Source organism: Podarcis pityusensis (genome assembly GCF_964106645.2).
Source record: "Podarcis pityusensis genome assembly, chromosome: 5".
NCBI lineage: Eukaryota > Metazoa > Chordata > Lepidosauria > Squamata > Lacertidae > Podarcis > Podarcis pityusensis.
Genome location: NC_138032.1, coordinates 5627667 through 5652583, shown reverse-complemented (window position 1 = coordinate 5652583; position 24917 = coordinate 5627667). Strand labels below are relative to the sequence as shown.

Sequence of the window (24917 nt, the reverse complement as noted above, 5' to 3'; positions counted from 1 at the left end):
TTCTTGTAAGTTAATTAGTGACTTGCCCAATCCCACTTCAAGAATCAGTGGGCTGGGTTTCCTACATCCTAACTGAACACTCCTCTCTCTGTCACACGTTTTATATCTACAGATTCCCCTGTTTGAAAAAGTGAGTTTTGATAAATTAAAAAAACCTGACAATTGGTGTTTGCTATTTAATTTCAGGAGTGGTATTCTAGGCCAAGGAACAATAACAGCTGGACTTAGCTTTGCCTTATTAAGGGCATCCTTTGTTGCTAGGCCTAACTTGACTACCCTAATACAGTATAGACTATGTATTGCAGCTCATGGTTTGTGATTGTGTAGAAAGGATACAGTTTCTGGGCCTCCAGAGCTTGGTAGTATATGCAATAACTTCTCCTTCCTTTTGAAGAATAAATACTTTTTTCCAAGTTGCATGCAGGTAGGAAGGAATTGTTGTTTCTTTAAGAGTCATGACTTTGACTTTTGTAGGACAAATGGATAAAGTTATGGAAACTTTGGTGCGTACATAGCAAATGTCTCTCTCCTAATGAGCAATCAGAATTTCTCCAGATTGGAGGATTTGGAATTGTCTGAGAAATGAAGTGAAAGCTTTTTGTTATTTTGAACTCCCTGATGAATTGGGGTTGGCACAGATCAATGAAATGGGTTTGCATGACACAGAATATCCTTTTCAAATTATCCAAAGCAAGCAAGTTAGAAATTCATTTTTGAAAAGCTGCTCTGGGGTGGGTGGAGAAACCACATTAATTTGCAGCTTTAACTAAATGGTGTCGCACCTGTTTCATCCAGTGTTTTGAAATTACTAACTTTGGTTGCTAACACGATCTTGTGAAAACTGTTCTGGGTGTATTCACTGGGTGTTGCAAGAAGGAAACAAATCAGATATAGCAGTGTACCAGATGAGAACTATTTTCATCAGTCAGGAAAGGCAGGCAAGGAAGGATGGGTCTATCAGTGGCTATTAACCATAACAACAAAATGGAACTTCAATTTTCAGACGCATGCAACAGGAGTGAGTGAGGTCAAGGAAAAATCCTGGCAGGACGTATAGAAGTCCTGGCTCCAGCTTGCTGGAAGCACCACAAAAGACCTTGTTTTGTTTCTTATCCTAGAACTGGCATTGCCTTTTCTTAATGCTCTATAAATTCTCTAATAATAATAATAATAATAATAATAATAATAAGTAGTAGTAGTAGTAGTAGTTATGGTATCTCCCCCTGGAAAGCTGGAATTCCGTAGATTCTACATATGCCACTGGATTAGGTGGTGGAGGGCTGTGTTGTAGCTATGTAGATTTCAATTCCCCAGGCAATATGGTGCCCCATGACTCAGACCCATAGGAGAAATGTCGCTTGAGGGATTATATTGCTTGAGGGATTATAATTTAAATGCAAACAACTGGTGGTCTTCAGAGCGTTTCTCTGAGGGATATGATGCAGTCTGCCAGTCACCAGATATTCAAAGGGGATAAAAGATGATCTGATGCCATTCCCTCCAGCAAAGAGCAATCCTGTGGTTTTCCTATTGTAGATGGGAATGCACTAGCCCCCATCAAGCAGGGCCATGGGATTGCTTGGAATACAGGAAGCTGACTGATACAGTTTCAAACCTCTAGCCCATCTAGTTCAGCATTGTCAGCACTGACTGGCAGTGCCTAGCCATGGTTTCTAGATGGAGTCTTTCCCACTTTTACCTGGAGGTGTCAGAGATTGAAGTGGGATATGCAAAGTATGTGCTCTGCCATTCTGCTAGGATCCTTAAGATATGAAATGGACTGAGGCAGAAATAATGCTTTTTAATCCAATTTATTTGCATTCTATTTTCTCCTGTCAAGCCGTTTGAATTCCAAGATGCATTGGAAACAGCTGCTCGGGCAGAAGGTCTTCCATTAGATGTCCCAACAAATTCTCACTTGGGCGTATTGGATAAGGGCCACCACAGAGGAAAATATCACCATGGCTTGAACTTGATGAAACCTATCCGGACTACTTCAAAGTAAGACTTTGTGTATTAAACTACAGACACAGCTGACATGAAAATAGAAGTGTTTACAGGTGATAGAAGCATGCTTGTTGGAAAAATAGCAACTTTGATTTTAAAAAGTGAGTTCCCACTCATACAGACAGCTAAGCTTTCTAAGAAAAAGTGGCAGCCACCATCTTGAATAATTAAATGTCTTATTTTACTTCTGAAAGCTGTAGTGTGTTTCATGCTTTTGGTTTTGTTATAATATCTCTTCTCCTCTAATTATAGACATCGACATCCAATAGACAATGCCGGACTTTTCTCCTATTTGACATTCTCTTGGCTTACTCCTCTGGCACGAACAGCCTATAAGAAAGGAGAACTGTTCACAGAAGATGTATGGTCCTTATCAACCCATGAGTCGTCAGAGGTTAACTGCAGAAGGTATGTTTTTGCTATGTTGTCTCTAAAAAGGTTTGCCTTCCTTGGGATAGCCTACTGTAAGATGTTGTGTCAGGTGGTGATTGAAGGCTGTTCTGACTACTTCTTTCTGGAAATTTCTCCCATCTGTTTTCTTTGTCTTTTTCCTCGCCTTCAGAAATGAACTGAAGACCATTTTTTTGTGTGTGTCCTAATTAAGGGCTATGCCAGTGGCTCCCCTTTGGATCTTCTTCTTTCTCCTTCTTTCTTTATTAAATATTTCCCATTTAGTTGATGTTATTTGATGTTGAAGAAAATGGAGGTGAGACTCCTTACATCTGTATTTTGTGTTGTTCCAGGCTGGAAAGATTGTGGCAGCGAGAACTGCAGGAACGTGGGCCAGATGATGCCTCTCTCCGAAGGGTCGTATGGGTCTTCTGTCGCACTAGGCTCATCATTTCCATAGTGTGCTTGATGGTCACACAACTTGCTGGCTTCAGTGGACCAGTAAGTACTATCCACCCTTTGTCTAACATCCAGAGTGGGCTCCATCCCATGGCCAGTGCTAATGTATTCCAAGTTCTTGCAGAGGATCTTCGAAATGTTTTGATTAGATAGAAATATGCCTTGCAGTTTGCAGAAAATGAATAAGTCTTTTCAGAATGCTACGGGAATCTTAAAGCTTTCAAACTGTTCTGTGTGTATGTGGCGGTTTTTATTGTTTGTACCAGGTGGCTGGATACGGGAGGGTGATGAATTTTGGGAGAAAGCAGCAAAGCAGTCCTTTGTTAGGTCACTTGCTTTGAGTGCTCTCTGCAAGAAATGGAATGGAGTGCTGGTACTAAATCACTTCTTAAGATCTGTAGGAAACAGGGCTCAGAGGATTCTCCAGAGCTAGTGTTGTTCGACTTCTTTGAAAAGGCAGTCGGATAGGTTATCCTTCTGGTGGCATGATTGGAAGACTGTAGCTGCTACTTGTAGGTGGTAATGAAGATGCAGCATGTAGGACTTGACATTCACAGCATTTTTTTTTTGTCGCCTGTTTGTTGCACGTGCTGTGCAAGATTTACTCTTTAACATCTTGACTAAATCTATTCTCTACAAATTTCCCTTGAGGAGTAGGAGCAGTGTTATTGCTTGTAGTACACATTTCAGTGTGCTGTTAAGCGGGATGGTTCAATGCTTGGGTAAGTACAGCTGAGGTTAATGTTAAAAACAGTCTTGTCTTTTGTCTCTCTCTTTTTAAAAATTTCCAAACCCCACACATTTTCTTAAATCTCGAAAGTTTTCTTGTGTTCCTTGTTAAGAAGGGAGTAAGTAGTTTTTCTTGGTTTTCTTTGTTCTGTTTTGTTTGTTAATAGCTGGTGGTGGAACTTTGAATCACTTGCAAGTGGCTTTATTTGATAATGCTTTTAATTGCCAGTAAGAATGAGGTTTAATCAGAACAAGCTTCCCCCAAGAAGAGCTTCTGTCATTGTTTCACTACAGGGCCCTGTGGATGCTCTTACCTCTAGCATAGAGTCGGTAGCAGAGTTGTCCCTTATGTCTTTGGACTACATGATTCCAATCTATCGAACCCAAACTGCAAGACAGGAAGAAACTGAATAGAATAGCTCCCGTTGCTCGGTCCCAGCGCCTGCCAACCTAGCAGTTCGAAAGCACCCCCGGGTGCAAGTAGATAAATAGGGACCGCTTACTAGCGGGAAGGTAAACGGCGTTTCCGTGTGCTGCGCTGGCTCGCCAGATGCAGCTTGTCACGCTGGCCACGTGACCTGGAAGTGTCTTCGGACAGCGCTGGCCCCCGGCCTCTTAAGCGAGATGGGCGCGCAACCCCAGAGTCAGACACGACTGGCCCGTACGGGCAGGGGTACCTTTACCTTTACCTAATCTGTGCACATCCTGCATTACTCAGTAACCAATGTTCTCTGAATGAAGAACTCTATTAATTGACTTTGTTGTCTGGAACAAGAGAGGAATCCTTACTACCTCACTACTTTGAAACCTAATTGCTGTTCATGCTGAAATATCAGTGTTTTTTGTTTTTAAATCTCTTCATGTGAGACTGGTGCTTGAAAACAGAACACCCAAATTACCCTTTTGTATTGCTAAGTAAAGATGAGCCATTTTGCAAATTGCCATTCTCAGGAGTAAACACGGTATGCTAATGGGAAGCAGCAGTTCTTAAAATTCTTAAACATAGAGGTGTTACTGTTCATAAGTTCCTTGTATATCCAAATGTGCAATAGTCTGCCCCCTCCCCCTTTAAAGTATATTTTGTAAAAATTTCTTTCCTGGCACTGTTTTCAGACTCATGTTAACCCTTCATCCAGTTGAGACAACATGGGTTTGTCTAATGCCTGTAGAGCTCAGAATGAGATGTAACTTTTAAAAATATGTTCTATTGTGGGGGCTGCTAAGCATTTCATGTTCAGGTTTGCTCAGTCCTGCCAAAGGTATTAAATTTGGGTTTGGATGATGCTCAGAAGCAGCTTTTTCTCTTTGGAAGAACAGCAAAAGTTCCTGCTGCAGTGAAGTGCAGTTTGATTCCTCATTTAGTTTTTGAAGAAGGTGTATTGTGGGGTGTGGGGAGGGGGGTTGGGTGGAAGGGGGAGCTATTTGAGGTAAGCCTCCAACTCTTCCAGTTCAACTCCAGCCACAGCTTCCTTTGTGCTGTAAAAGCTGGATGCAGCTGGGGGGGATTTTTCTCTGTAGTGGAACCAATGACAGAAGCTGTTCTTTAGAATTTCCAGGATGGCTGTATTCTGCGATCAGAATGAGACAGTCAAGCTGGGCAGAATCCAACGCCAAGATGAAAGGTAAGGTGACGTTTATTCATGGGAATGCTTAAGATAGTCAGGCAGCTAAGGGCAGCTATTTCCATGATAGTTTTCAGAAGTAATTTCCCATACCTCTGCTAGTTTTGGTAGCTATAATTTTTGTACAGTTTTATATGATGGTATTCTCTTCATTGCTTTAACCAAAAACAATGTTATAAGATTGAAAATGTTGTCATTTTTCCTCTTAATATTGCTATAACAACTTCCTTCAAATCTTAAAAAAGTGTAAGCAACATTTCTTATTCTACACTGGAGTTTCTGATTTCGTGTGCAATAAAAAGGAACACTCTAAATTAGAAAAGAAGAGAATTCCTTCTGATGTTGCACATGCTCTGCTAGAGACTTTTCCCCCTGTACCACACCTGTCAGTGTGTTGTAAGGTTTTGGCTCAGGAGTTATTGGCTCTTCCACTGACTCAGCTGCCTTTGTAGGATTGAATGCTAGGAAAGAACCAAATACCTTCTTGCTTAAGTAACACCAAGCCAGCTGCATAGCCTGCTATGTCTTGAACATGAAGGATGTAAAGCAAGGCCAATGGAGGAGAAAGCTGGCTTACATAACCTTGAAACATGAGCTGTTGCACTTTGATCAGGAATTTGTATAAGGCTCTCTTTTTGTGCTTTTAATGGTCACTTTGGGAACATGATGGACACCTGGCTCTTAACATGTGCACATGGAAGTGCATGGGAGAAATGCTATACAGTTGAGTTCTCGATTATGACATTCAGAGTTGACTACCTCAGGACTCACGTGCTTGTTCTGCCTCCATTTTTTAATCTGTCACTTGATGCTGGGCTTTAGCAGCTATTACCTTTGCTTGAAGCAGTGTGCATTCGTTTCCCATCCATTCTTGTGTTGCACAGAACTCTGATTTGCAAACCTTAGTTTAGTCAAGAGGACTTCCTGCGAACTCTGAAAGCCTTCCCAAACCGCTGCCTTGGTTTCAGATTTTTGTGGTTGGCAAAGGTACTTCAGCTCTGATTAAAGAACCCTAAACACCAGCATCTGTAGGCATCGTTGAAAAAGTCCGACTGGGAAGCCTTATTGTAGTAGAGCTCTGTTAAACCAATCACGAAAGCCCACCTGGCCTTGGAAGTCTTCCTGACTAGCCGCACAAGTTTCGCTCTTCCTCGGACTTTGTGAACAAATACTGGCTCTGCTTTTTCATGTATCGTTTAAATTCTGTGTGTATGTGAAGTTTTAACTTGGTTTTGTGTCGGAAGCCAGACTGTATGTTGGATTCAGGCCTTGTATAACTTTTCCTTGTGTGTGCAGATTTGTATGTTTTCCACAGCACCTTTCTTTTCTTTTCTTTTGTACAGTGTTTGTGAGATGTTTTTATCCATTTTAATATGGTGGTACTTTACAAAATAATAATAAAGTTACTGCTTCCATTTATTAGTACTTAATATTGCGATGAACGTGAGTTGTGTACTGCACTGTGCCCCTTGGTCAACACACGCGATGGGGGACTCGTGCTTTGGTGCTGTTTCCCTCTCTCTTTGCAGGTGGTGTTTGAAATGTGATTGCCGAGGTAAAATTGTTTTTGTCTTTTGAGGGGGGAGGCCGGGGTGGAGTGGGAGAAGGGTTGCGTTTTTTTTTTATTGTTGCTATCGCCTTTTTTATTTTCTTGCTTGTCCTTTTCTTTACTATTAAACTGCTGATGTTTATTTTCAGGAATGTTTTGCAAAATGTCCTTCTCACACTCTTCCCCAGTTCAACTGTAGGTACATTTGTTCCTTTTTATCAAATAAGCACGTTTGAAACAAAGAAATAAAACAGGTCTTAATGTCATGTGTATATCTTTTATTTTTTATTTTTAAAAAAGATGTGCTCAGTTTTTGCATAAGTACAGATTACTATAAAGAATATGATGATGGATTGCTTTCAGCTAACTGACAGATTTATGTTAAGTTAGATTACCTCAAGGAGCAGGATTTTCTTATAAACCATTGAAAAATTCCAAATTATTTCACTTGCGGAATTTTAACTTTACTGCTTGTTTTCAGCATGGATTATTTAATAGCTGTGGTTCCAAAGACTTCCAATCAACAATACATGTTTCTTACTGGAAATGAAGTAGCTCCTTATTTCTAACTTAACATAAAACAATTAAATGGTTCCTCTGGCACATTGAGGTGTTCATGCATGTTTGCATTTCTCCCTGTAGGCCTTTGTTGTGAAACACCTCCTTGAATACACGCAGCAAACGGAGCCCAACCTGCAGTACAGCCTCTTGTTAGTTTTTGGCCTCTTAATGACAGAGATAGTGCGCTCCTGGTCCTTGGCTTTAACCTGGGCTTTAAATTACCGCACTGGGGTCAGGCTGCGCGGAGCTATCCTTACCATGGCTTTTAAGAAAATACTCAAGCTGAAAAATATCAAGGAAAAGTCTTTGGGAGAGGTAAGCTGAAATGCATCCTTTTGCCATTGCAAAAAGCAAAAGTACCTGGGGGCGGGTGGTGTGGGGATGCCCCCACATACTCAGAGTAACCTGCAGTTCGAGTCAAGCAGATGCAACCCCCAGCTAGACAGTTAACTCAGGCAAGCAGTTTATGCAGAGGGCTCTGTGTGTTCCCCTCCATAGCCTTAACCTGTCCCAAGTGCCTTCTGATAACATGCTGTTTAGTCATTATCTGAACTAGTCCTGGTTAAAGTAAAGCCAGGAAGAATAACAAGACTGAAGGTGGGAAGCAAAAATGATCCACTGTGCTTGCTTCAAGGAGTGTTTATCTGCAAGTGCCTTTGCTCTTGCATTTCATCTTAATTGGCTTGGCGTGGGGTAGGGGCAGACTTACCTGGAAGGCCAGCATCACCCATATGAATCTCTCCAAGCTATACGGTTGGCCCTTCCTGGCCATACAATTGATGGATATCAAGTGCAGGGCTTCTTCTGCAGTGGTACTCAAACGTGGAATTCCCTTGCTGGGGAGTTTTCTTTCCCCACCTTTGGATCTGAATAGTTATTTGGAGTTTCTTTCTTGCCGTATTGCTCCATAGTTGCCTTTTAGTGTTCAATTTTATTGACTGGTAATTTTTTTAAAAAACAAAATGAATTTTTTTTAAAAAATGATATTTATTAAAGTTTCAAAAAAGGTTACAGAAATAGAAAAAAAGAAAAAGAAAAAAAAGAAAAAAATACAAAATACAGAAAAGTAAAAACACTTAAAAAACAAATCAATCTTTCCATGTCTTGTCTTTCCTTTACTTGTTTCCCTGACCTCCTCACACCTCCCTTTTTTGTATTCCAGTTCAGTTAGCTAATTCAGCAAATCCTTTCCCTTTTTGTTTTTATCCTAATCCTTTAACTTAATATATTGTAACTTTAGATTCTCACCTGTTAACAATCCATTTTTACATACTCCTTTGTAACATTGCTGCTAAAACCACTTAACTTCATTCTGACATCATTCTAACATTCATTAATTTTACAGTATTTCTGTAAATAGTCTTTAAATTTCTTCCAATCTTCTTCCACCAACTCTTCTCCCTGGTCTCGGATTCTGCCAGTCATTTCCGCCAGTTCCATATAGTCCATCACCTTCATCTGCCATTCTTCCAGGGTGGGTAGCTCTTGTGTCTTCCAATACTTTGCAATAAGTATTCTTGCTGCTGTTGTAGCATACATAAAGAAAGTTCTATCCTTCTTTGGCACCAATTGGCCAACCATGCCCAGGAGAAAGGCCTCTGGTTTCTTCAGAAAGGTATATTTAAATACCTTTTTCATTTCATTATAGATCATCTCCCAGAAAGCCTTAATCCTTGGGCACGTCCACCAAAGGTGAAAAAATGTGCCTTCAGTTTCTTTACATTTCCAACATTTATTATCGGGCAAATGGTAGATTTTTGCAAGCTTGACTGGGGTCATGTACCACCTGTATATCATTTTCATAATATTCTCTCTTAAGGCATTACATGCCGTAAACTTCATACCTGTGGTCCATAACTGTTCCAAGTCAGCCATCATTATGTTATGTCCAACATCTTGTGCCCATTTAATCATAGCAGATTTCACCGTTTCATCCTGAGTATTCCATTTCAACAGCAAGTTATACATCTTTGACAAAATCTTGATTTTGGGTTCTAACAGTTCTTTTTCCAATTTTGATTTTTCCACCTGGAAGCCAATTTTATTGTCCAAATTATATGCCTCCATTATCTGATAATAATGAAGCCAATCTCGCACTTTATTTTTTAGTTTTTCAAAACTCTGCAATTTCAATCTGTCTCCCTCTTGTTCCAAAATTTCCCAATATTTCGGCCATTTGGCCTCCATATTGAGCTTTTTCTGAGCCTTCGCTTCCATCGGTGACAACCACCTTGGGGTTTTATTTTCAAGTAGGTCCTTGTATCTTATCCAGACATTAAACAATGCTTTCCTGACAATATGATTTTTAAATGCTTTATGTGCTTTGACCTTATCATACCATAAATATGCATGCCATCCAAATACATTATTAAAGCCTTCTAAATCCAAAATGTCTGTGTTTTCAAGAAGCAGCCATTCTTTCAGCCAGCAAAAAGCTGCTGATTCATAATAAAGTTTAAGGTCTGGCAGGGCAAATCCACCTCTTTCCTTTACATCCGTTAGTATTTTAAATTTTATTCTAGGCTTCTTGCCCTGCCAGACAAATCTAAAAATATCTCTCTGCCACTTCTTGAAGCAATCCATTTTATCCAAAATTTGCAATGTTTGAAACAGAAATAACATTCTAGGCAATACATTCATTTTTATCGCAGCAATACGGCCTAGCAGTGAAAGCTTCAAATTTGACCAGATTTCTAAATCTTTTTTCACTTCAGTCCAGCATTTTTCATAATTATCTTTAAATAAATTCCCATTTTTAGCTGTCATGTTAATCCCCAGGTATTTCACTTTCTTAACCACTGTTAAACCTGTCTCATTCTGAAACCTCTCTCTCTCAATCTCTGTTAAATTTTTCTCTAAGACCTTTGTTTTTAACTTACTTAGTTTAAATCCTGCAACCTGACCAAATTCTTGAATCAGTTCCAAAACTCTTTTGGTACTAGATTCTTGCTCCTGTAAAGTCAATACTAAGTCATCTGCAAATGCTCTCAATTTGTACTGTTTAGCTCCGACTTGTATACCTTTAACCAATTGGTCCCTTCTAATCATATTCAGCAGGACCTCCAGGACTGATATAAAAAGCAGTGGGGAGATTGGGCAGCCTTGTCATGTCCCTTTTTCTATCTTAAATTCCTCCGTCACCACGTTATTAACAATTAATTTAGCCTTTTGTTCTGAATAAATTGCACTTATACCATTTCCAAAGCCTTGACCTACCCCCATCCCCTGTAGATTCTTCTTCATAAAACTCCAAGAAATGTTGTCAAAAGCTTTCTCCGCGTCCACAAATATCAAAACTGCCTTGGTATTAATATTCACTTGTAATTTTTCTAAAATATTGATTATGTTTCTCATGTTATCAGACAAGTGCCTACCCGGGAGAAAGCCTGCTTGATCTTTATGAATCTCTTCCATTAACACTTTTTTTAGTCTTTTAGCCAAAATGTCTGCAAAGATTTTATAATCCACATTAAGCAGTGATATAGGGCGGTAGTTCTTAAGCTGCGTCTTTTCAGTCTCTGTTTTCGGTATAAGTGTAATATACGCTTCTTTCCACTACTCTGGTGCCCTTTTCCCATCCATTATTTCATTACAGACTTCCTTTAAAGGTTGTACTAACCATTCTCTTAAAGATCTGTAGTATCTAGAAGTCAGTCCATCCGGTCCTGGAGATTTACCTAATTGCATATTCTGAATGGCACCTTCTACCTCCTGTTCAGTTATTTTATAGTTCAGCATTACTTTATTTTCTTGAGAGATTTTTTATAATCCATTTATTTTCAAAAATCGGTCTACATCAATTTCTTTCTGTGGCCCTTGTGTATATAGTTGTTTAAAATACCTCTGGAAACAGTTTCTAATCTCAACTGGGTTCTGTATATTCTTTCCTTCCACTTCTAAATTTATAATAGTATTTAGTTTTTGTCTTTTTTTCATTTGCCAAGCCAGCAATTTCCCACATTTATTAGCCGACTCAAATGTCTTTTGTCTCATTTGTTTAATTTTCCATTCTATCTCCTGATTCATAATTTTCATGTATTGTACTTGATATAACTTTATTTCTCTCAAGATCTCTTGCGACTTTGGTTTTGCTCTCAATTTCTTTTCACTTTCCTTTATTTTTTCCAATATTTTATCCTTCTTCTCATTTTGAATTCTCTTCTTTATTGCATTCTGTTGTATCAAGAACCCTCTCATAATAGCTTTGCTTGCGTCCCAGATTACTCTTTTTTCAACATTAGTGTTCATATTTGTCTCGAAATAGTCTCTCAAGGTTTTTGGGGCCTTCTTATTCACTTCTTCATCTCTAAATAAGGTGTCATTCATCCTCCATCTGAAGGAGCCAGTTGGTGTTAGTTTCATCTAAGGCAGCTATGCTCACCACTTAAATGAATTAAACTGTTGTACACTGCTTTGAATGCCCATGTGCAGAAAAGCTACCTGTAAATAATAGGAGTTAAATCTTCTGAGGATTATGTGCTTCTCTTCTCCCTGGTCATCTTTCATTTGCATTGTGTTTCAGCTCATAAACATGTGTTCTAATGATGGACAGAGAATGTATGAGGCGACAGCAGTGGGTAGCTTGTTGGCTGGAGGTCCTATCGTTGCTATTCTTGGCATGGTTTATAACATCATCATACTGGGACCAACAGGTTTTTTGGGATCAGCAGTCTTCATTCTCTTCTACCCAGCAATGGTGAGTAGGTGCCTATCTGCCTATGAGCTGAAGGTGTATTTAGGAAGGAAAGGTCAGAAAGTCTGCTTCAATCAAATGTGATGCGTTTTTTTATATGAGTAGCACTTCCTTTGTGTAAAGGAAAAAGCGTGTCAGCTGCATGTTGGTGGTCGCATATGAAGGTCAAACACTGATCTTCTTTGCTAGATGATACACAGAAATAAGGATCAATTACAGTTGTGGTAAATCTGCAAAGAAGTCAACCACACAAATAGATATGGCTCCCAATGCTTTTTGATGAAACTATTTAGGGAAATGTCTGTAAAGTCTAAAAACATACATTTTTAAAAAAATACCCCATGTAATATATTTAGTAAATACACACTATATAATGTTAATCATATTGCATACAGTACATCACATACAATATCTAAACAGTGTTTTAAAACTACTACAATGACTGACATATAAAAACGTAACCCAAAATTGTTTTCTAAAAAAACCCAGTCTTCTGAATAATATTACTGCATTTAGAAAGTTGTAGCTTTAAGCAAGAGAAATGAAATGTGGTTTGTTCGTGGCAGACTTTGTTATTTCCTTTTAATGCTCCCTGCCACTTATCCTGTGTCTGGATGCTTTCAGATAGCCTTCCTTCTTGGGCAGCAAGACCCCTAGAGATGAGAAAACCACCATTAAGTCACCTTGCACAGCCCTGGTGAACTTCGATTAATATGTGTTGTTTGTTGTTAAAGGTGATCCTACTGTGTCTGCTCTTGGGTTTTATGGTGCCTCTTTTCATTGCAGATGTTTGCATCCCGCCTCACAGCTTATTTCAGAAGGCAGTGTGTGTCTGTAACCGATGAGCGTGTCCAGAAAATGAATGAAGTTCTTAATTACATTAAGTTCATTAAAATGTATGCCTGGGTCAAAGCCTTCTCTCAGAATGTTCAAAGTGAGTGTCAGTTTCCTTTCTCTCCACCTCCCAACAATTTGGCAAGAAAGAGACCTTGCTAGATCATTTAGCACTCTGCTTCGGCTGAAACCTGGTCATGACACTGGAAACTTCTTTCTCACTGTTGTTGAACTTGTATGGCTGCTTGTAATGCGAGAGCCAATCTGCATTCATGCTTGGGATTGCTAGTCTTAAAAATGATGCACTCCAGTGCTGGGCATTTTAAAACCTAAAACATAGGCATATTATTTGTCTTTGGTATTAGTACTTATATATATCATCATTTTGTTCCACGATAAGTTTAGTTCTGGAACATATCTGTGATGTCATGACTGAAAGTTCTCTAACTAACATGGAGAGCTTCATGCATGTGCTGCGTGTTCTGCTCGTCTCATGTGTTTTGCGGTTGTGTTCTCTATTCTCAGAAATCAGAGAGGAAGAACGCAAAATCTTGGAACGTGTTGGATATGTCCAGAGCATCACTGTAGGAGTGGCTCCCATAGTTGTAGTCATTGCCAGTGTGGTGACCTTCTCTGTTCATATGATCCTTGGCTATGATCTAACAGCAGCTCAGGTAATGTTAACTTCAGACATGGGAATGGGCAGGCTGGGTGGCTGAAATCATCCTTTACCTGCTTCTGGTCTGTGACGCTTCTTCCCATTGCCATTACATTGGGTGGAGAGAGCTTTCCTCCACCTTGGTAGTTGAAAAATTGGGGGTGAACAAATAAAAGCAATAATTACCAACTTTAGAATCCAACTTCTCCTATCCTCAAGGGCCTTGACAAAATTGTCTCCACCTGTCAGTGGAATGTCAGCAGTGCGGGTGCACAAAGCACTTCAAAGGGGAGGTTATTTCACAGGGACGGGGCCACCACAGAAAAGGCCCTCACACGCACTTCTCTCTCTCTTCCCCCCCTTCATTAGGGGCTGGGGCTACAAGCAGGGTTTCTTTTGCTGATGTTAATGCTCAAGCAGGCTGATACAGGAGGAGGCATCCTTTTAAATATTGTGCTAAAATTCTTCCATTTGTGTTTCAGGCTTTTACTGTGGTTACAGTATTCAACTCAATGACCTTTGCTCTGAAAGTCACACCTTTTTCTGTGAAGTCTCTTTCTGAAGCATCTGTTGCAGCCGACAGATTTAAGGTGAGCAGTCGCAACCTTGCTACTTTAGCTCCTTTCAGCCCAAGAAGGGTGTGATGTAGACATTATTGACTTCTCTTGAAATTGCAAGATTGGCCATTTTACTGTAATATACTGACTCAAATCTTAAAGTATGCACTTACCTCCATTGTAAAAAGTGAGTGTAGGATTGCATCCTTCTTAAGCATAAGCCTGTTGAGAAACATGGACAGCATGTCATACATGCATTTTCAAATGTGAGGATTTCAGGCTACTGTAAGGAATATAGGTAACCATAATAGTTTATAGTATCAGTTGGTTGCTTAGAACAGTGACTTTCAATCTTCAGAAAACCATATCTGTTTCTTCTGTGGAATCCCTGTGAGTTGCAGGAGATTCTGTGGCTTATTTTAGGATGTTCAGTCCTTTGCAGTAGAGAGCTGTCCGGGCTGCTAGACCTCACCATTGTCCTGTGTGTGTTGAGAGTGCATATCAGAACACAACCAGGATGCACATTGCAGCTTGGATATACCACACCCTCCCCTTTTTCTCTGGGCTTCTAGGAGTTTTTGGCTGGAGCCCAGCTCTTTCCCCAAAGCCAAAGCCATTTTACATATGTATGTATGTATATATACATTTTATATGCATAAATGGCTCTTGGATCTTTAAGCTACTGCCACTTGAACATTCAGAAATTCCTCAAGCAAGCTAGCGATTTAGCCCATTTTAATCATTTTTAATTATTTGAGAGAGCAGCAGCAGAATCATTACAAAAAGATACAAAGAGGAATCAACTGAGTTTTGCTCAGAGTAGAGTAGACCTAATTTAGTAGTCCAGTGCAATTCCCATAATTATTTCTGGGTAGGGAATTGGTATCTGAGGGTAAGGTGCATATTGTTTGGAAATAGCGGTTTAACTAACTGGAAACTGCTTGGTTTTCATTTGATTTTTCTGTGCTAAACTGTTTGACAGATATTGTGGAACCTAAGAATATATGAGTATATGGATGTGGTGGAAAACATGATAAAGAGCCTCTGTACTATCCTCAGAGTTTCTTGTAACTTGTCAAATTCTTAGGCAACTGAATTTTGTGCAGGGAATTCAGCCACCCCCCTCCCCCCGAACACTGGCTAAGAAACATTTTGCATCCCTAAGTCTTGTGGGATTTCTAATGAGTAAACCTTTCCTCTGCTTCCTCTTGTCACTCTATGTCATCCTCCAAACCCTGAAATGCAAGATGAATGGGGGGGACGGACGGACGATATTGAACCTAACCATATTTGTGTCCAGAGAATGGTGACTCTGCAGAAGACTCTCTGTCTGAGAACCGCCACATTCATGGCTAGCCAGGCCCTTTTGTGGACCTGGAGTTAGTTTTCACTAATGAGCTACCTTTTGCTCTTCAGCTTCCTTCCACTGTATAGCCTGATGTGTGTTGCTGCGTGAGTGTGCCGTAGGCTTGTCCCCTTCCAGTCTTGACCAGGTGTCTCATCTTTGCACCTCTCTCACAACTCCTATCAGAGTTTGTTTCTAATGGAAGAGGTTCATATGGTAAGGAAAAAACCAGCCAACCCACACACCGCCATAGAGGTGAAAAATGCCACCTTGGCATGGGAATCCTCCCATGCCAGTGTCCAGAGCTCCCCAAAGATGACTCCTAAAATGAAAAAAGACAAGAAAGAGAAGGGCAAGAAAGAGAAGATGAAGTTGCAGCAACGCGAGGGACAGCAGGCGATGCTAGCTGAGCAGAAGGGTCAACTCTTAGTGGACAGCGACGACCCGCCAAGCCCGGAGGAGGAGAACAAAAATGTCCATCTAGCAAATGTCCGGCTGCAGAGGGTTCTTTACAATGTTGACCTGGAAATCGAGAAGGTGAGGAATCAAAAGTCTCTCTCCTTTGCATCAGAACTTAAAAGGCTGTGTTTTGTGTTTGCGGCAAATACAGTTTCAGTACATCAGTGCAATAATACACGTATTAAGTCCTGAAAAGAGGGTCAGGCATGCTACAGAGCTGTGACCTACTATATAGCCCCACAGGAAGGGTCCATGTGAGTGCTCCTATAGGTTTTCACACATAAACACCAGTGCTGTGTATAATAAGCGAAAGGCTAAAGTGACTTCCCTTCAACACAGTGTGGAGCCAGTGGCATAGTGGTTAAGGTGTTAGACCTAGGACCCGGGAGACCAGGGTTCAAATCCTCACTTGGCCATGAAGCTGACTGGGTGACCTTAGGCCAGCTGCTCACTCTCAGCCTAACCTACCTCACAGGGGTTGTTGTGAGGATAAAATGGGGAGGAGGGGAACTAGATGTGCCACCCTGAACTTATTGAAGGAAAGGTGGAATATAAGTGTATCTAAATAAAAATTTAAAATGCAAAAACTGATGCTGCAGTCCTGTGTATGCTTACATGGGAGTAATCACCAATGTGCATAGAATTGTGCTGGTCGTTGCTTTGAGTTTACTATAGTTTGAGTTTTGTGGAAGTTGTTTTGTGGCAAGTAAGTCCAGAAGATATTGGCAACTTCCTGGCAAGGGAACTGATGTGAGACTAAAAATACTAATGCTGAGGGCAGCCTTCTCCGGTACTGCAGATTTCTTGCCTCCTTCCCTCCCCCCCCTCCCAGTTGTATAATCTAATATTGCCAGTGATTCCTCTCCCCACCCCTTGCACTTGTTAAGATTGCTTCCTACCATGAAATACTATTTCTGTTAGAATAACATTTCTTTTTACGGTCTAATCTAGGGGAAACTTGTTGGCATTTGTGGCAGCGTGGGGAGTGGGAAAACCTCGTTCATTTCAGCCATTTTAGGGCAGGTGAGAAACAATCTCATGTTTTCTTATTTTTTCACACTGTCTGTTTTGCTGGCTCTGTTTGCATTCTGCCTGTGAGAGGAGCACAATATCTGTGCCACCAGCAGTTGCATTTTGCTCAATGTACCTTTAGTCCACCTTTATCAGACCTCAGACTTGGATCATAAACAACAAGTGAGGCATGCTTAAGATCTTAAAAAGTTTTAAATAGCTATGCATGCTGAACTTGAAACAAGCTATGCTTTTTTTGTGCTTGAGAGGTTGAGCAGGGCAGGGGGGGGGAGTATAAGAGGAAAGGAAGGAGGGAAAACCTTTCCCATACAGATGTGGAATGGTATCATTTCTCGACTTTCTTCTGCTTGTTTCAGATGACTCTGCTGGAAGGCAGCATTTCTGTGGATGGAACATTTGCTTACGCAGCCCAGCAGGCCTGGATTCTCAATGCAACACTTAGAGACAATATCCTCTTCGGGAAGGAGTTTGAAGAAGAAAGGTTTGTAAGCTGTAGTGATATACTGACAAATTGCAAATGCTCAGTTTGGTCCAGCTTGGTGTGTGTTTAAAAAAAGATACTCCATATGTCCCTTTATTTCCGTACTATCATTGCATGCCTTCTGAAGCAGTTTTGTAATATGTACTGCCTGCCTTAGTCTGATTAAAAGTTTGCAATTTCTGGCCTTTGGTTTCTTTGGTATATTTGCTCCTTTTCTAATTTTTCATAGCTCCTTTTCAGTCCTTCCTTCCTCTGTTGCAGCTAACACCATACCTGGAAATGTTGCTGTTCACTGCTTTTTTAAAATGTGTTTTTTCCAGGTATAACACTGTGCTGAATGACTGCTGTCTCAGACCTGATCTGGCTATCCTACCTAATGGAGACTTGACAGAGGTAGGAATCTTGTTAGGCAGCCACTCTCCCAGGGCAAACAGCTCACTATAAGGCCAGGCACTCTCACACACCTCATTTTGGTGTACTGGTCTGTTGGCCATGTCATGTTCTCTTTCTGCCTTTGACTGTACTTACTTCCCAGGATTCACAAGCCCAGTGAGCTATAGCAGTTAGGTGGTTTGGCTCAAATGTGGAGGAAACGTAGTGCAGGCCTTTGTTGTTTTTGGGCCAATAAACACTGATTCCCATCTTGCTGGGCTATCGTGCAACTTCTCTGAGGTCTTTGGAAGAAGGACAGGATATAAATGTAATGTTTCATCTTAAGTGATAAAAAAGGAGATCCTTTAACAAAGCATCTTTAACTTAGATTGGTGAACGAGGCGCAAACCTGAGTGGGGGGCAGCGCCAGAGAATCAGCCTCGCTCGAGCTCTGTACAGCGACAAGGACATTTACATCCTTGATGACCCTCTCAGCGCCTTGGATGCCCATGTTGGAAACCACATATTCAACAGTGCAATACGGAAGCACATGAAGTCAAAAACAGTTCTCTTTATCACCCACCAGCTGCAGGTACACTTGTGGTTCTACCCTCAGCCTCTCCATCAGTTTGACGTGGGAAAAGTAAGTTTGGATGAGGGTAGATGCCGCTGTTGAGAGTAGCTGTTAATCTGTATAGCCCAAATTGCTGAGGGGAAAGGTAAGAGGCATCTTCACTATCCTAAGTGTAAGTGCAGAGGGGAAGGCAGCCAAGGGAATCTGCAGAGAGAAACCAAGGAAATGCACCCAGAATTAAATAACTGCAGCCACACGCACAGTACACCTGGTGGTTAATGTGCAGAATAAGGAAATGAGGCTGCAGCAGTTGGGTTTTCAAGTTTGGAAAAATCTAGTGGATCATAAAACAGGGATGGGCATTTTAGACAGAAATAAACTGCTTTCAAAAAAACAGTAACGATGTTCTTCAGTAAAGCTGACTAGACACAGTTTCAGGATAAACAGATGGAAGTACTGTTTGGTGTAATTGTAATTAAACCTATATTATTGGGCTAGTTGCTTCATGGTATTGTGATAACCCATTAACATCAGGGAGGGGGAAATGAAAAAGGAATTTGGGCATAGCAACCTCACACAGTAATAATTCTCTCCCTGTGTTTGGCCTTGTAGTATCTTGTGGATTGTGACGAAGTGATCTTCATGAAAGAGGGTTGTGTCACTGAGAGGGGAAGCCATGAGGATCTGATGAATTTGAATGGTGACTATGCAACCATTTTTAATAACCTGCAACTGGGAGAGACTCCACACATTGAGGTATCTGTTACTACCTTTTCTTATGCTTGCAAGCCATTTGTTGCAGCTCTCATGGAAAGTGACTAGTCATTGGTTTTTTTCTTGTGGATAGAGGAAGTTTCTACTGAGAACCGTCTCTGCAATTATCTTGGTTGAATGTGCTGTTTCGGAGTTAAAATAGGTTGTGTCCAATTCCCCCCATTTGTTTCCCCCTCAGATTAATTTAAAGAAAACCACAAACAATTCATTGAAAAGGCACCCAGATAAAGGCACTAAAACAGGATCTGTGAAGAAAGAGAAAGCAGTCAAGAAGGAAGAAGGTACCGTTTTCCACCCAGAAATGCATGCAAACTTACTTCTGCTCAAATGGAACTCTGGCTTAAAGTGATCTAGTCCATGAGTGTATTCTGTTTGGATTTAGTACATTCCAGATGGTTTTCAATACAGCTGACAGCCTGGTTTAGGTGTGGATGACCCATCTTGCCCTTTGGCATTTGAAGCTTTAAGTTCTTGTGTGCCACAGAGATGCTGGTTAATCATTAAACTTGCATTGAGTGATGTGAGGGTCTGAATACTGATAGGGGTTGTCTTTATATGAGAGAACCTAGAGCAGAACTTAATTCTGACCCACTAATAATTTCAATCTATTTGTTTTCTAAAACTATATGCCATGCATAGATAGGGAAATCTGTATAAGGAGGATGCTGAAACATTCACAGTACAGATAGCAGTCTCTGGGTCTTGCTTTGTTAGTCTGCTCACTTCTTGCTTCTCTGTCTGTCTCTCCCCCCCCCCCCCCTTCTGTGTATGTGTGTGTTTTAGGTCAACTCATGCAGCTGGAAGAGAAAGGCAAAGGTTCTGTCCCTTGGTCAGTTTACGGCGTCTATATCCAAGCAGCTGGAGGCCCCATTGCTTTTATCATCATCATGGCTCTCTTTATATTGAATGTGGGCAGCACTGCATTCAGCAATTGGTGGCTGAGTTACTGGATCAAGCAAGGCAGTGGGGTAAGAGCCAACAATATATTTGATTTGCTAGTGGATTAAGAAGAGATTGTCTTCATGGGATCACATGGTCTCTGCATTCCTTTTAGCTGTAAATGCCAGGCTAGATCCTGCAAGGCATGTGCTCTCCCACAGAACTACAGGCCCACCTGCAAATCCTCCCATAACAAGAGTGAGAACCAGCCAGACAGCAGCTGTGCTAAAACACCATCCTGTCAGTCAGTGGATCACAAATACCTGTCGTTTATAAAGTGTTTCCAGACATTCTGAGTGCTTTACATACATCGTCTTGTTGCAGTACAGTCATACCTCGGTTGTTGAATGCAATCCGTTCCATAATCCCGTTCGGCTTCTGAAATGTTTCACAACTGAAGTGCGGCTTCCAGTTGGTTGCAAGAGCTTCCTTCACTCAAGTGGAAGCTGCGTCGGACAATCGGCTTCCAAAAAATGTTCTAAAACTGGAGCATTTACTTCTGGGTTTTTGGCGTTTGAGAGCCAAAATGTTCCAAAATGGAGGTGTTCGGGAGCCGAGGTTTGATTGTACTTAACTCTTGTAGGGTAGGTCAATATTATTATACCCACATGGCCTTGTAGGTTGTTGAAATTTACAACAAGAAGAAAGTAAGCTCTTTGGGAGATGGGGTAGTTAAAGCTTATAGCAATCATATGCAAAATGAGCTTAGAGAGCTAGTAATCAAAATTGTTAATAACTATTTCTAGGGAGGCTTTGATACTGGAGCAGAACCAGGTGGCTGAGAGACAGCGTCTGTTGGTCCAGTATCTAGAAAGAGCTAGGATAAAGAATGGAGAATGACAGATCTGTAAGTGCAATAATGTATACAAGGGAAAGTTTTTTTCCAAGATAATTGTCAGCCAAAGTAACTTCATCTCAGAGGGAACGTGGCCTTATATTGTTGCAAGAGCAAACTTGTGAGCCTGATTTGATGGTTTAATTAAATAATTGCTTTGACGTTAAAGTGCATATTTAGCCGTATTATCCTAGACTTCCAGAAGGACTCTAAAAATTCCACCAGCAGAGTTTCATTCGTAGAAATATAGAAATTCAAGGCTAATACAAAGTTTGGTCAACTGACTGTGAAACAGGGCAGATCTATATACTGTGTATGTTCTTGATTTTTAATAGAACACTACTCTCATGTTGGGAAATGAAACGGTTGTGAGCAGCAGTATGAAGGACAACCCACATATGCATTACTACGCTGGCATCTATGCGCTCTCAATGGGTATCATGCTGATTCTGAAGGTTGTGCGTGGCGTCGTCTTTGTCAAGGTATGTGTATGTCTCCAGAGGCAGGAACAGAATGGCTTCTTTTTTCGTTTTGTGCAGCAGAGCCCAATGGCCAGGTTTACTGAGGTGAGCCAGCTTTGTGTCATATCGCAGAGGAATATTCCTTCATTTCCCTTTGGTACCTGCCTGTCAACCCGTGATGTGTCAGGTGACTCAGATTCAAGGGAAAGAATTGGAAGCACACTCATACTGGGCTACAAATGGAGATCCCTGCTGAAAATGGGATTTGCAGCCACAGCTGATTGGTGCTGGGCTGCCAAATCTGCTTTCGGCTGGGTTTCATTCCACTCTGGAGTTCCTGAGCCCAGGGGATTCCAGCAGGGTTTGTAGCCACCATTAATCTGCTCCAACTGCCAACCTGACTTTGTCCAGGATTGCCTGTGCTTGGGAGCTGGTCTTGAGTGCAGCAAGCAGTCCCAGCAAGGTTGACATTTGGTGGAAGATTTAAAGAGTACTGAATACAAGCCCCACTTTCCAAGGAAACATTGGATGCATCCTTTAAGGTTCCCAGTTGTTCATTTTCAGCTGCATCTGCACCTGATTTTGCATACAATGTCAGGTGTGGAGCAGGTGACTTGGGGAAAATAGACTTGCAAGCCAAATGAGAACCCTGTTTGGCTTACCCATGGACTGAAGAGTCTCCCTCTCCCCCTCTGCCCAGCTGCCACCACCCTAGTTTGAATCATCCCAGATATCAATTAGAAAGCATTCCCAGGGCTCTCTGCACAGTCTGCTTTTTCTTTTGGAACCTTCGCTTCTTGCATTGTGAGGAAGGAAAGGAGGGATGCTTCCTTGTGGTTGCAATAGCCTAGCTGCTTCTTTTGAAAGGAGCTGGTGGGAAAGATACTGAGAGATGTTCTGTGAATCTCCATTTTGAAGCCTATCAGCCAGGGATGGGAATCTGTCCTTCCAGATGTTGTTGGACCAACTCCCATGAGCCCCAGGCAGGTCAGGGATGCTGGGAGTTCAACTACATCTGAAGAGCTGTAGGTTCTTCAGCCTAGTTTTAAGTGCATATACCAGATATTTTTGTCTAATTCCATAAACCTCCTTTATTTTCATTGCAGGGGACATTGCGAGCCTCCTCCAGGCTCCATGATGAGCTCTTCCGACGGATTCTTCGCAGCCCTATGAAATTTTTTGATACAACTCCTGCAGGGCGAATTCTTAATAGGTTCTCCAAAGACATGGATGAAGGTAATTGGTCTCTGTTAATGACCTATACTTGGTCTCTGTAAGTGACCTGTTCGGACTAACTGGTAACTGTGGAAAGGATCTGTTTCTGCCAGGGCTACCTTTTCTGGTGGCAAGCTTGCTATGCGTAGGTTCTTTTTTTAAAAAAATTGGCTGACATTCAAGCATGTAACCCATACCCATGTGGAAAATAAATATACAAGAATAACTGCCAATTGGAAGTGGTGTGGTTCCAATAAGACTGTACCACATGCTTTTTTTTAGCATGTTGAAACATCCTGCCCCCCCCCCGCCAGATGTTATGGAAACTTTATAAAATGCATGTAAAATATGAAACGTATCTATGACTGGTGGGGCAGAGTAATTTCTTTTATTTATTTGTCAAATTTATACCCCACTCTCTGCCTCCCAAAGCAGCCCAGGGAAAGTCCTTACTGACTTCTTCTAGTATGAAAACTAGTGAGGTTTTTAAAATTATTTTTTATTAAATTTTCAATTTTGCAATTCCAAATAAACATTTTACAAACGTTAAAATATCCAGTGACTTCCCTTCTTCTCTTTCCATGGTTCATTTTGCATATACATCCCTGCATATTTTACTATAACCATTCAAATCAGTTTTCCACTTTTACATCCATCAAATTTTTTTTTTACTCTATTGAATTTATCTTAATGCTGCAAGCGTTTTCAGCTGTAAACAGTTATTTTCCATATATTCCATATATATATAGCAAGGTGTTTTTTTTCAAATGCATATAGATGAAAGGGGAGAGCGTTGCTCCAAATGAAGATGTGGGTCAGGGTTTTTCCTAAAGTGGCAGGTTGGTATTTCTGTAGCTGAACAAGCCTGGTTGTAGACATGGTGACAGCCAGAATTAGAGTTCTGGATAGATATGGCCTGGGTTGGAAGAATATGGTGGTAAGTTTCTGTTTCCTGGGTAGAAGTGAGACCTGAATTTCTGAAGGAGAGCTTTTACCAGATCAGAACTCTTTTTGTGTTCAGTCTCCTATGTGAAGACTGCCATCTCCGTCTATTTTTTTCCAGTTGATGTTCGCCTGCCATTTCAAGCGGAAATGTTCATACAGAACGTCATCCTGGTGTTCTTCTGTGTGGGAGTGATCTCTGGTGTCTTTCCATGGTTCCTGATGGCAGTTGGGCCCCTTGTCATCCTTTTTATAGTGCTTCATGTTGTATCGAGGTAAACACAACCGTTGTTCAGGGATTCTGCAGTCATGTTCCCCCAGACAGGTGACCCAAGTAGTTTGCAGGGCCAGATATCTCGCCCTTCCAATTGATTCTTTTCTTTCTGCAGAGTCTTCATTCGGGAGCTGAAGCGCCTGGACAACATTACACAGTCCCCGTTCCTCTCGCACATCACATCAAGCATTCAAGGCCTTTCTACAATTCATGCCTACAATAAAGGGCAGGAGTTTCTGCGCAGGTTATTGCTCTACTTCTCTGAAACACAGTATTTGCATGTTACTGGACTCTATATATACTGACTGCTGTCATTTGACTGCAGTCAATTTTTGGTGAAATTTCTCTGCATTTAAAACAAAGGTAAGCTACCTAGAATCCTACTAATATTTCTCATCATTTTCCTTTTAGATATCAAGAACTGCTGGATGACAATCAATCACCCTTCTACTTGTTCAGCTGTGCAATGCGCTGGCTCGCTGTCAGACTGGATATTGTCAGCATTGCCCTCATTACGACCACTGGCCTAATGATTGTTCTCATGCATGGCCAGATCTCGCCTGCCTATGCTGGGCTGGCCATCTCCTATGCTGTTCAGGTAATGGCTTCCCTTCTGAAGTTTTCAAAATTGCATTTGAATCTTTGAACTCCAGATGTAAGTAGAAATGCCATTCTTGTGCAGTAGCAAAAATATATTGTTTGACCATATCTATAATAAAAGCTAAAAACGAGTCACCCTGCTTTGCCTCTCTGTCTGAGCCCACAGCCATTGGCTGGATTGCTGTGATATTACATAATACCATGGAGCTTTCCCCCCCTTTTTTGCATTTATGTTATGGGTGACTCAGAAATCACAATTAATTCAGAATTTGGCTGCAAGACTGGTGACTGGGAGTGGCCACCGGGACCATATAACACCGGTCCTTAAAGATCTACGTTGGCTCCCAGTATGTTTCCAAGCACAATTCAAAGTGTTGGTGCTGACCTTTAAAGCCCTAAACGGCCTCAGCCCAGTATACCTGAAGGAGCATCTCCACCCGCATTGTTCAGCCTGGACACTGAGGTCCACCTCCAAGGGCCTTCTGGCAGTTCCCTCGCTGCGAGGTTACAGGGAACCAGGCAGAGGGCCTTCTTGGTAGTGGCGCCTGCCCTGTG

General features: G+C 41.2%; 1 protein-coding gene across 3 annotated transcripts in view; it reads left to right on the top strand.

The window, feature by feature from the left end:
* Positions 1-24917, top strand: part of ABCC5 (ATP binding cassette subfamily C member 5) — a 47853-nt gene that overhangs the window by 13784 nt on the left and 9152 nt on the right. The window contains exons 3-23 of one of the 3 annotated variants that reach the window (XM_081007745.1): positions 1841-2001; positions 2260-2415; positions 2751-2898; positions 7399-7632; positions 11840-12013; positions 12797-12944; positions 13370-13518; positions 13985-14092; positions 15591-15941; positions 16815-16886; positions 17252-17376; positions 17697-17769; positions 18137-18340; positions 18935-19078; positions 19275-19377; positions 19880-20064; positions 21206-21352; positions 22438-22567; positions 23610-23763; positions 23878-24006; positions 24174-24360. In XM_081007745.1, the coding sequence (XP_080863871.1) occupies positions 1841-2001; positions 2260-2415; positions 2751-2898; positions 7399-7632; positions 11840-12013; positions 12797-12944; positions 13370-13518; positions 13985-14092; positions 15591-15941; positions 16815-16886; positions 17252-17376; positions 17697-17769; positions 18137-18340; positions 18935-19078; positions 19275-19377; positions 19880-20064; positions 21206-21352; positions 22438-22567; positions 23610-23763; positions 23878-24006; positions 24174-24360 (3282 nt within the window). Of the gene's footprint in view, positions 1-1840; positions 2002-2259; positions 2416-2750; positions 2899-5132; positions 6638-7398; positions 7633-11839; positions 12014-12796; positions 12945-13369; positions 13519-13984; positions 14093-15475; positions 15942-16814; positions 16887-17251; positions 17377-17696; positions 17770-18136; positions 18341-18934; positions 19079-19274; positions 19378-19879; positions 20065-21205; positions 21353-22437; positions 22568-23609; positions 23764-23877; positions 24007-24173; positions 24361-24917 lie in introns of those variants that run through there. The other 2 variants (XM_081007746.1, XM_081007747.1) reach the window with 2 other exon arrangements.